Below are 11162 nucleotides of genomic sequence, written 5' to 3'. Positions count from 1 at the left end.
GTTACATTTATTTTATTATAATTAACACAGTAAATTTCATTACTCGAATTCCATAAAAGAATGCCTTATAAAAAAGATATCTATAAAATAAAAATGTTTCAACATATTTTCTTCTTGAGTAACATTAATTGCCGATTTCTTCACTCGTAGTTATGCTACAGTTAAAGTTGTCATTAGTTAACGTAAGTTAACTGAAGATTTCTTTTTCTTCACTCTAGTTTAAGAAATAACCCCCGAATATTTTTATCTTAAAGATAAATATTGGGCTAACTTTATACCTGGCCGTTAACTTTTTTAACTTCCCGCTAAGAAAATTGAAAATTTTCAAAAATTCGGGAAGTTATTGGTTTCGGTCCGATTTGCAAAAACCGAATTTCTATCAGATTTTGACGTTTTGAGGTTCTAGGAAGCTATCCTGACTAATTTTACGATGATGTCCGAGTGTATGTATGTGTGTACGTACGTACGTATGTATGTAAATATTCATAACTCTCGAACGGATGAACCGATTTTGATCTTTGAGGTGTCATTCGACGCGGCTTGTTAATATCTTGAAGCCGTAAAAATTTGAACTTGATCGGTAGGGTGCGTTCAGAGATATTTCAAAAACAAATTTTTTTCGAAAATGTTTTATTTGGATAACTTTTAATTTTCTCGATGGATTGATTCCAAAATCTAATCAGCTCTAAAACTCTATAAGCCGCGTCGAATGCCACCTCAACCATCAAAATCGGTTAATTCGTTCGCGAAATATCGTGGGAGAAAGAAACGCTAAAAAATTGATGAGTAGATTGAACAGTAGAATTAAGAGCAACTCTGGCATCCATTGCTGCATCTCTGCGCCATTTACTTCTGCTAAATCACCAACTGCTCGGAGAATAGCCAGTACTACACCAGGATTTGGTTCTGGCTCTTTTAATTTCGGCACCAGGACTTTGAGAATCGGTTCCATGTACGGTCGTATCAGTCTTGGTGCGCTGATGACCAGATGATCTAGCATTCTGGCAGCCTGCTCTTTATTACGGCCCATTCCCGAGTGCTCCAACTCTGTAAGAAACTGAATAAGAGTTTTCCTAAGCGACGGCATGACATAGGCCGGGTTCATTGTGCTCAGCCGACCAATTGTCCTGATCGCTAGCTCACGAATTTCAAACATCTCGTCATTCATCGCGATAAATAAAGCTGAAAGACTCTCCGCTTGAGCTAAATGAATATCAAATGAATTATCAAGCGACGCGAGAACAGAAATCCTGACATCTGGGTCCGTATCAGTGATACCGACGACTAGAAGTTTTCCAAGTACCGACGACACTGTATTAGTGACTGTAGGTCCAGGTTGATTCAAAGCAAGTCTCAGAAGTCTTGAACAAGTTCTGACAGCTTCTAGTCTCACTTCCGGCTGCTCTGAAGTAAGAAAATGATCCGCACACCTGCGGACAAATTGCAGCAGCGGATTACCATCAAAGTTGAAAGTTCCAAGCGTACGCAGAGCTAAAACAGTCGAAAGAACGTCTGTCGGTTCATTGAGCGGCGTGACTATGGGACTGGTGGCTGTCCAAGGCGCTCCTGGATGCCGGAGTGGCTTGTGCATCAACGCTTAAGAGACGGAACGTTTTGTGCTAATTCACGCAATGACGTAGTGAGTATGGGGCTCAGTCCGGTGGCCAGCATTGAGTCCAAAAGGTATCTAATGTCCGCGCTGATTGCCGACTTGACAGCGTAGCCCAGTAACGTGATGCAGATAAATACTGCGGGTTCCAAAGGCGCGCTTCTTTTCTTACTAGGCGTTTCCTTCGCTGGCAAGCTGATTTTAATTACCTCCATTATTTTAGGTAAATAAGTTTTAATAGCATCTCCAATAGCGACTGCTATCAACCCAATAGTCATAAAAGCAGCGTGACGATCTTTCTCCCTTCCTCTCAATGTCATCAATAAATAATTCAAAGTTTCTCTTCGGTATTCTTTGTTGAATTTATCAGTATTAAAAGCGACAAGTCTGGGCAGAAGAGTCATCAATGCATGTTGAATATGAGGATTTTTCGAGTGCCGCTGATTCATAACGTCATTGTAAAAATCATCAAGCCGCTCTTGCATAAGTTGCCGACAAGCTGCTGACTCATGCAGCGGGTAAAGTGTATGCTGTGGATTAGAAGTATTTTCTCCAGACGGACAACCTGACCACTTTGACACAATAATTGTCTTTAGTCTAGGCATCAGTGCAAGAATGTCATTGTCACTCGGCTGACTCGAGCAGTTCAATCTTTCCATCAAAGCCTCGTAATCTCTCTCCCACTGGATATTACTGCAGCGTAATAATTCGTTGAGAACCAGCAGAGATCCATGAATGCGGTCATCGCGATTGTATCCTCTTTCTTTGCTGTAAACATCCTCGAAACCAGCGACTATTTCATCGTAACACTGCTTGTACCACTGGGACTTCAGCATTTGTTTTGTTGTTTCGCGTTGCGCTGTCACTACCAAAGCAGCACGCAGTGCCTCGACCATATTCACAATAATGGTTCGGGTTCGGGTTTTCCCGGGTTCGATTCCCAGTTCGGGCTATCTATATTTTTCTCAATTTATCTATAAATTGTCTTATTGAGAGGTTTGCATGTTTAGGTTTCCACTATATTTAAATGGTATTTCGGTATTTAAATACCGAACGGGAAAACAGTGGGAAGTTTTGGGGCTGGCCCGCAGAGTCAACTTATAGACCGATTTTTAACTTCCCGCTGAGAAAATCGACGATTTTCAAAAAATTCGGGAAGTTATTGGTTTCACCCCGATTTTCAAAAACCGGGTTTTTATCATATGTCGACATTTGAAGGTGCTAGGATGCTCTTCTGACATTTTCAGAGCGATGTCTGTATGTATGTATGTATGTATGTATGTATGTATGTATGTATGTATGTATGTATGTGTGTGTGTGTGTGTGTGTGTGTGTGTGTGTGTGTGTGTGTGTGTGTGTGTGTGTGTGTGTGTGTGTGTGTGTGTGTGTGTGTGTGCGTGTGTGTGTGTGTGGGTGTGTGTGTGTTAATAAAGATTATTGGACTTTTTTTGTAGACAATTTTATTCCCTAGAAGTTATTATGAATAAAGTTTTTTCGAATTCCGCATTGTTTTCTAGTTATTGCACGCCTCGGAAGCGAAGCGGAGAGGTTGTGTTTTATAACCGACCTGTCAAGGTCACACGATTTCCACTCATTAAAGTGCATATATTTTTTTTCTATTACTCTTACACATTATGAAAAGCACATCAATATAAAGCTGAAACACTAATAAATAATCCTGATATTTTTTTTAATTTGTCTAATATGTATTAATATAAAAAAAAGTTCATTAAAAAAAATTTATCGTGGACGTCCATTAGTCTGTGGTTCAAAAAAACGGCGTGGTACGGATATCTCGAGAACGACTTGACGAAACTACTTAATTTTTTTTTCAAAATTTTCAGAAATAAGCAAAGAAGGTTCCTTTCGAAAATCACTACTGTAGGCCTTCTCGTTTTTTTAAAAATAAATCATTACGGTTAAAACCGGCAATCTTACATGTAAACAAACACACACTGCCGCCATTTTTCATTAGGAATGTTCTCCTTATTTATTTTTTTTTTACTTTTATTACCGTATATTTACCATGGAAATTTCTATGGGAAAAGAGCGGGATATTCAATTTTATTCGAAATTTAACTTTTAAAAAAAAACATAACATGAGCGTTCGAGGCGTGCACTTTTGGATTTTCCAAATTTTTTTTTTATTTTAATGTTATGCTCTTAAAAAAAATAGTCTTCTGATCGATTTTAAGATATGATAAAGAAAAAAAAGAAAGAAAAAGATGTCTATATTTTGTCTATATTGTCTATAAATTGTAATAACCAATTCCATAACAAAAAATATTAATACAATCACGCGTACTTTGTGATTTTTCTAAGCATATTTTTAATTTTGATATTAAAAGAACGTATTAGTTAGAATACACCTCTTTGACTGCAGCATTTTTTTTTTTTTCCATTTTTAGACTTCGGTTAAGCTTTTTAATAAATTTATCAGAAAAAGAATTTATACGCCCTTTTAGCTTTTGTTCACAAAATTTTAAAATTCCTAAAGCTAAGAGGGCGCATAATTAAAGACATACGCCCTTTTAGCTTTGGGAAAACAACGTTTGATTTTTAAGCGTAGAAAATGTTTACTAATCAAGTGGTGATGAAATAAAAATTTATGCGCCCTTTTACTTTTTGGCACGCGATATCTCTCGAACGGATTATCTGATTGGGAAGTTCTTGGCAGCAATCGAAAGCTTTTATTGAGTTCTAGAGCTGATTGGATTTTTGGATTGATCGATTTGATAGTTTCCGAAATATTCACGAAAAACGAAAAAAAATCGATTTTTTTTCATTCTTTCGTCGACGATGTCTCTCAAACGAATTAGCAAATTAAGCGCGTTTTATTGACGTCTAGAGCTGACAAAATTTTGGGAATGATTGGTTTAGTCGTTTCGACTATATTTGCAAAAAACCGTTTTCTACTGTTTCTTTCGTCGACGATATCTTTTGAACGGATTATCTGATTGAGACGTTCTTGGTGGCAATCGAAAGCTTTTATAGAGTTTTACAGCTAATTAGATTTTGGAATTGATCGATCCAACAGTTTCCACAATATCCAAAAGAAATTTCTAAATCGGTTCATTCATCAAAAAGATATGAGAGGTTTACACACACACACACACACACACACACACACACACACACACACACACACACACACACACACACACACACACACACACACACACACACACACACACACACACATTGCTCTGAAAATTTCAGAATAGCATCCTAGCACCTTCAAATGCCGACATATAATGAAAACCCGGTTTTTGAAAATCGGGGTGAAACCAATAACTTCCCGAATTTTTTGAAAATCGTCGATTTTCTCAGCGGGAAGTTAAAAATTAGTATTCCGTTGATTCATATCTATTTTAATAATAATTGTGTATTAAAATCACAGTTACAAGGATATATTAGTTGTTATTAATTAATGTTTATTCTGATTATCATACAACATTTCGTTGGTTTCCCAACTTTTTCAAGTACTAAAAAACAACTTGACAGTTAATGTTTTATTGATTGAGGTAATTGATTTAAGTATATAAATTTATGCAGTTTGAACTAGTATTAATTTAATCTACAAATTAAATTTATATACTAGTATACACGGAAAGAAAATTCTAGCAAAATTTACGATGTTAACATTGTAATCGTGGACTAGACTTTTATTAGCGTCAATTTTATAATATCTTATTTCAAAATTTACTATGTGGGTTATATTTTTTACTATTTAACATCGTAATTTTAACAAAGACTTTTAGGATTAAAAATTACTTCAAAAATTACAATTTAACTTCGTAAAAAAAAGAAATAACAATTACAATTCAAAAACTATATTTATTCCTTTCTTTATCTTTCTATGTACTTTTGAGTAAAATAAATATTACAGTGCTGCCTCTGTTATAATACGATGTAAGCTATAAAAATTACGATGTTGTATCGTAATTTTTAAATATTAACAGCGTCCTCCGCAAGAGGCGCTCTCACGACTTATGAATGTTTATTCAAATCGTTTATTCAACTCATGCGCGCTATTCACGTTTTATCATGCCTAAAATGCGAATCCTAAATGGCCGTTTACCGACTGGTGAAAAATTATTTGTCAAAACGCAATAAAGATGTCTACTATCCCGGCCATTGTGACGTAATGAAAATAAACGTAACTATCTTTCAAGCTCTTACTGATTATGGGGTAATTACAATTCCCTGTTGTTACCCATTGAGTAGCCAAGGTTGTGATGCCGAATGTTTTTTTTTTCACCATGTCACTAAACAGCTATTGAGACTTCGCTTTTTAGGCGATTAATAAAACATGAATAGCGCATATGAGTTAAATAAAACTATGGGCGCAACATGTAGGGTAAGTCATAATCCGTCACCCGCGATGTGTTTAGCACTCGTCTCCGGTGCACAGTATGCACTCGCTTCGCTCGTGCCTGCGCACCTGCGACTCGTACTAAACGCATCGCGCTGACACATTATGAATCACTGACCCTACTAGTTACGCCAATAACTATTATATGGACCTTAAAAACCATCTATAGTGTACGCTCTTCGGTGGCCGAGTGGTCCAGGGCGTCGGACACTTCGCACTCGAAAAGACTTGGGTTCGAATCCAACGTCCGGATGATTATTGTTTTATTCTTTCATTTAAAATTTCTCTTCAAATTTTACGATATTCATTTCGTAATTTGAATTAAAGATTTATAATTATCTAAAGTATTATTTCTTAAATGAAATTTCCAACGCTGAATCGTAAAAATTATGATTTTGAAAGTCTAGTCCACCACTACAATAAGCAATAGGACAAATTACGATATTATTATCGTAAATTTAATTAGAATTTTTTTTCCGTGTAGTTGTAAAATAAAAAAATTTGTATAAGATGATAATTTTTAATTTAATATTCTTGTTTTTTAGAACTATAAAAAGTTGGGAAGCCAACGAAACGTTGTATGATGATCAGAATAAACATTAATTAATAACAACTAAATTAGTTGAACTAATATATCCTTGTAACTGTAATTTTAATTTATAAAACAAAAGATGTTAGTAATGCTTAGTTGATATTGCTACTTTCAAATAGGTGCGGGCCGTATTATATAGTACAAGAAACTATGAATGTTAGTTAAGATTACTATTTTTTCATACTCATCCCTTTCTAGTTACCACAACCGTGCACTTGTCTCTCAGTGTAGTACTATAAGTTTTCAATTATTTTTTGATAATTAATTAAGAAATAATTTCAACAGTGAATTTATGAAACTTTTAATTCGGACTATCCCACCTCAATTTCTTCACGTTAATGTTATGATGTGCAGTAGTCTATATTTTAAATCACTTTTATTGATTATTTCGGTAACTTTAACATAGAGCAGAAAATGAAAGTATAAGGTGTGTCATTTAAATGATGAATTGTCCACCACACCTTTTTTATAATTGAAATACTAATCTTTTTCATTTTTTCATCAGTTATATTCTAGCTGACGCAGAAGATAGACATTGATATTAGTTAAGAGAAAAAAACAGCATTCATTATGGAACTACCTGTAACTAAAGTTTCTCCGCCACTAGTTTCAATTATATCTTGTTCTCCAAAACGAAGATTATTAGATAATTCAACGGAAAATGAAAATAAATGGTTAGAACAAGAAATTTATTCCGGTCTCAAAGTTTGGCAATTAGTTGGTATCATTTTAACAATATTGATGACAATAATCATTGTTTTTTGTTGTTGTGTAAAATTTCGTGTCCCAAGAACCAAACAAAATATTGAAGCCGATTATGTTCGCAAAAGAATTACAAAAAATTTTAGAAAAGAATTAACAAAAATTAGCAATACTGATATTGACAAAATAGATCTAAAGAAAGGTAAGGTAAAATATTTTTTTTTCTTAGTGGATTAAAAAAAAAAAAAATACAACAATTTTTAACAGCATTGGCAAAAGTTCAAGCGGATATCGATACAGAAATCAACCAGATTCATAAGGAACAGACGGAGGATAATTGCAACAGTAAGAAAAAACTAGGAAATTTTCATGCTAGATTCCTTACATTTTCTGGATTTTACTGATTTCATATTGCTGCGGAATGGAAATATGGACATCATACTTATGCAGCTGTCACATGAGATTTGATTGACCTACGAAAAAAGAGCTATGAAATCACGCCTATCCCAAGTTATTTTCGTGGTTAATCGACCATCGTTGTATCGTGAAAAATTTGCACGTGCACACTATTTATCTATCATTCAATGACTGTTCAACCGTGAGTGTACGGTCTTTCATCGAAAAATAAATTCACCGCGAATTGACTTTAACAGTTATTCAAGGTTTTTGAAGTCGTTTGGACTTAACTTCAACCTTTAATAACTTTCGAAGGAGTGAATTTAGCAAAAATTGTTAAGAGACTTTTTTTGTAGAACATTTAATTTATTTTGAGAATATTTAATGGCTTTTTCTTTGGAAACTGATTTTTACATTAATTACAAAATTTCAAAGTTAAACAATCAAATTGTAAAATCATACTAATATCCAAGGCATGATTATAAGAAAACGGTTCATCGGACGAAAAATTTCAATCAGACCTTTTTTGTAGAGCATTCAATTTCCTACAGGAAATATTTCCAAGTCAATTTCATTTATCTTGATTGTTCAAGAGTTATGAGACAAAAACCCGCTTATTAAAAGAAAATAAGCAATTGCGATGATACACCTCTTAATATTAATGTTAAGGGTTCAAACTTGCACGATAATTTTTTTTTGGTCATCGTGATTAATATTTTCACAGTATCGTTAAAAAAAAAAAAATTTTTTTTTGGCCCAGTCTACACTACAACAAATTGTAGCCTTAAATTTAACAACAAATCAACAATTTTTTTTCTGCCGCTTGGGTACTGACAGAACTATGAGAAAAAATTAAAAAAAAAAAAAAATGTATTACATGACATGTTTTTGGATCTAGTTTTGATCGTTTTTGGGACTTTACGCTTTCAAAATGAATCAGTAAAAAGTACGGCAAATTAGTGAATATTCACTGCACAAATGGTCCCTATTATATCATAAATTCAATCAGTGATAGGGGAGAGGTGCTGCAATTGTAACAAAAAATCTTATTTTTTCTATTTCATTTGTTTTTTTTTTAAGATAGTAAACTTAAAAACTGTCAGAAAATTAGTTGATAGTATCTTTTATGTGACTGACTTAGTTAATTAGTAAAAAGTCAATGTTAACTTATTAAAAAATCAATTTATTTAACTAAAGTCAGGAACCAAGATGATGGCACGCATGTGTTGCAATTGTAACACAGTGCAAAGGCAATTGTAACACGGAACGAAATAGATATTTTCCATCAAATTGCTTTTATTATTCAGTCTTATGGACGTTCATCCATGAGACTTGATAGAAGATAAAAATTTTTATTTTTTAGTTTTGATAAGTTTAAGTATATACTAATTTTTCCTGAAAATTCGGAAGCTCGTTATAGATCATTTTAAAAAGTAATTAACGATTGAAAATTAAATTTTTAACATACAGTCTTATGGCAGATCAGATTATTTTTTTGTTTTAAATTTCATGCTTATATTATTTATGTAGATACCATAATAAATATTGTTTTAAAATATTCTTTGAAATATATAGTTAAGAGATTTGTTATAAAAAGATAGTGTTATCGAATGTTTTAATTAATTATTAATTTTTTAAACTGAGATACTGAAAATTATTTAGGTGAACTTTCGACCATATTGAAAACTGGCAACAGCCCACTGCACCGAAAGCTACACATACACATATACACATATTGAGAGTGTCAAAATATTACATAGGTTATAATCAGAGCTGTAAGAAACAAGTATACAATCTCCAAAAAATTATTTTAATATCGTTGAATGAAATATATAGTCAACTTAGATAGTTCCGTTACTGAAAAGTTGATAATGAGTTAATTCATAATCCAAAAGAATTCTTTAATTTGTCAACAAAATGACATTACTTAGACTTTACAGGGTATATGTGTGTTTGCCAGCTGAGAGAGGCGTTGTTGCCAAATTTATTTAGCTGTTAAAATTGAGTCAAATCAGTCATCAATTTAAATTTACTGATATCTGCAAATAAATACTTAAATATTTGATATACATTAATAAAATCGATAAATCATTGTAATATTTTTAATATATATTGAAAATTTTTTCAAGTGCTAAATAAATTTCATAAAAATTTAGTACTCATTTGACTCTAGCGTAGCGAATGAACATCCTTAATACATACTATTATACTTTATTAAATCTTAAAGTCAAGTATTTAAACTTTTAGTATCACATATATTTGGATCTTTAATATACCCCCATGGAAATAATATATATTTTAAATATAAAAAAAATATATGTATGAATATATTAAAAATATATTTAAAATAGATGAGAAATATATAAAAAATATGTATGTAAGATATATTTAGAATATATTAAACATACATTTTTGATTATATCACTTTTGGCCGTTTTTCTTACATTTAAAATACATTTAAAATATATGTGGAATGTATGCGTACATATATAAAAAATATATGAAAAATATATTCGAAATATATTTCTAAAAATACCTATAAAATACAAAAAAATACATTTTTAATATATTTTGGTTGTATGCGCTGACTTAAGTTCCAAAAGTAGGGCGTCATAGAGTACGAGCGGCGAATATCAGCTTCACGTTGCTTGTGGTTGTTCTAACAGCCTGAGAGCTCCATTATCTGCCAACCGAATAGTTCCACTAGGGCGAAAATCACTCTAGGTGTTAAAGTTGTCAAAGATGACCAGGACACACTGGGTTTTCTTTTGAAGGACTATCGGAGAGAGAAAAAAAATCATTATCAACCAACCAGGAAGTCCCTCTGAAGCACCAAGTGATCCAGGTGTTAGAGTGGTTCAAGGTGCCAGTACCCTCTGGATTTTCTTATGAAAAACTATCGAAGGGAGTGAAGAAAAACATTTTCAGCCAACCAGGAAGTCCCACTGGAGCACCAAGTGATCCAGGTGTTAGAGCGGTTCAAGGTGCCAGAACCCTCTGGATTTTCATCTGAAAGACTAGCAAAAGAAGTGAGAAACATCATTTTCAGCCAACCCGGCAATCCCACTGGATTTGGAGGGTTTAAAATGACCAGGACTCTCGGGATTTTTTTTGTACAAAAATGAATGGCGGAAAACTATTTATTTTCAGTAAAGAAGACTTTTCCACTGAAGCACCAAGCACTTGGTGCTTTAGTGGAAGTGTCAGGTTGGCTAAAACGATTTTTTTTCCATTGCCTTTGACATTTTATTAAATAAAATCCGAAAAATCCTGGTCATCTTAAAATAATTCAACTCCCGAGGCGCTTGGTGCTCCAGTAGGGGTGCCTGGTTGGCTGAAACTGATATTTTTCACTCCCTGTGTCATTTTCTTAACAGAAAATCCAGAGAGAGCCGTGTCAATTTGGGCCACTTCAACACCTGGAGTACTTGGCCCGCGCGAAAAATATAGATCTCGAGAAAATAGTATATACCCGGCTGATATATTTA

At 33.4% G+C, this 11162-nt stretch overlaps 1 protein-coding gene across 1 annotated transcript; it reads left to right on the top strand.

Annotated features, from left to right (window-relative positions):
- Window positions 1-6902: 6902 nt before the first annotated feature.
- On the top strand, window positions 6903-9256 carry LOC130677622 (transmembrane inner ear expressed protein). The gene is made up of 2 exons (XM_057484466.1): window positions 6903-7480; window positions 7546-9256. Exons 1-2 carry the CDS (start codon window positions 7147-7149, stop codon window positions 7680-7682), a joined length of 471 nt encoding a protein of 156 aa, XP_057340449.1. The 5' UTR covers window positions 6903-7146; the 3' UTR covers window positions 7683-9256.
- Window positions 9257-11162: the final 1906 nt, after the last annotated feature.

Source organism: Microplitis mediator, chromosome 1, assembly GCF_029852145.1.
Source record: "Microplitis mediator isolate UGA2020A chromosome 1, iyMicMedi2.1, whole genome shotgun sequence".
Lineage (NCBI taxonomy): Eukaryota > Metazoa > Arthropoda > Insecta > Hymenoptera > Braconidae > Microplitis > Microplitis mediator.
This window is presented reverse-complemented; position numbering and strand designations above follow the sequence as displayed.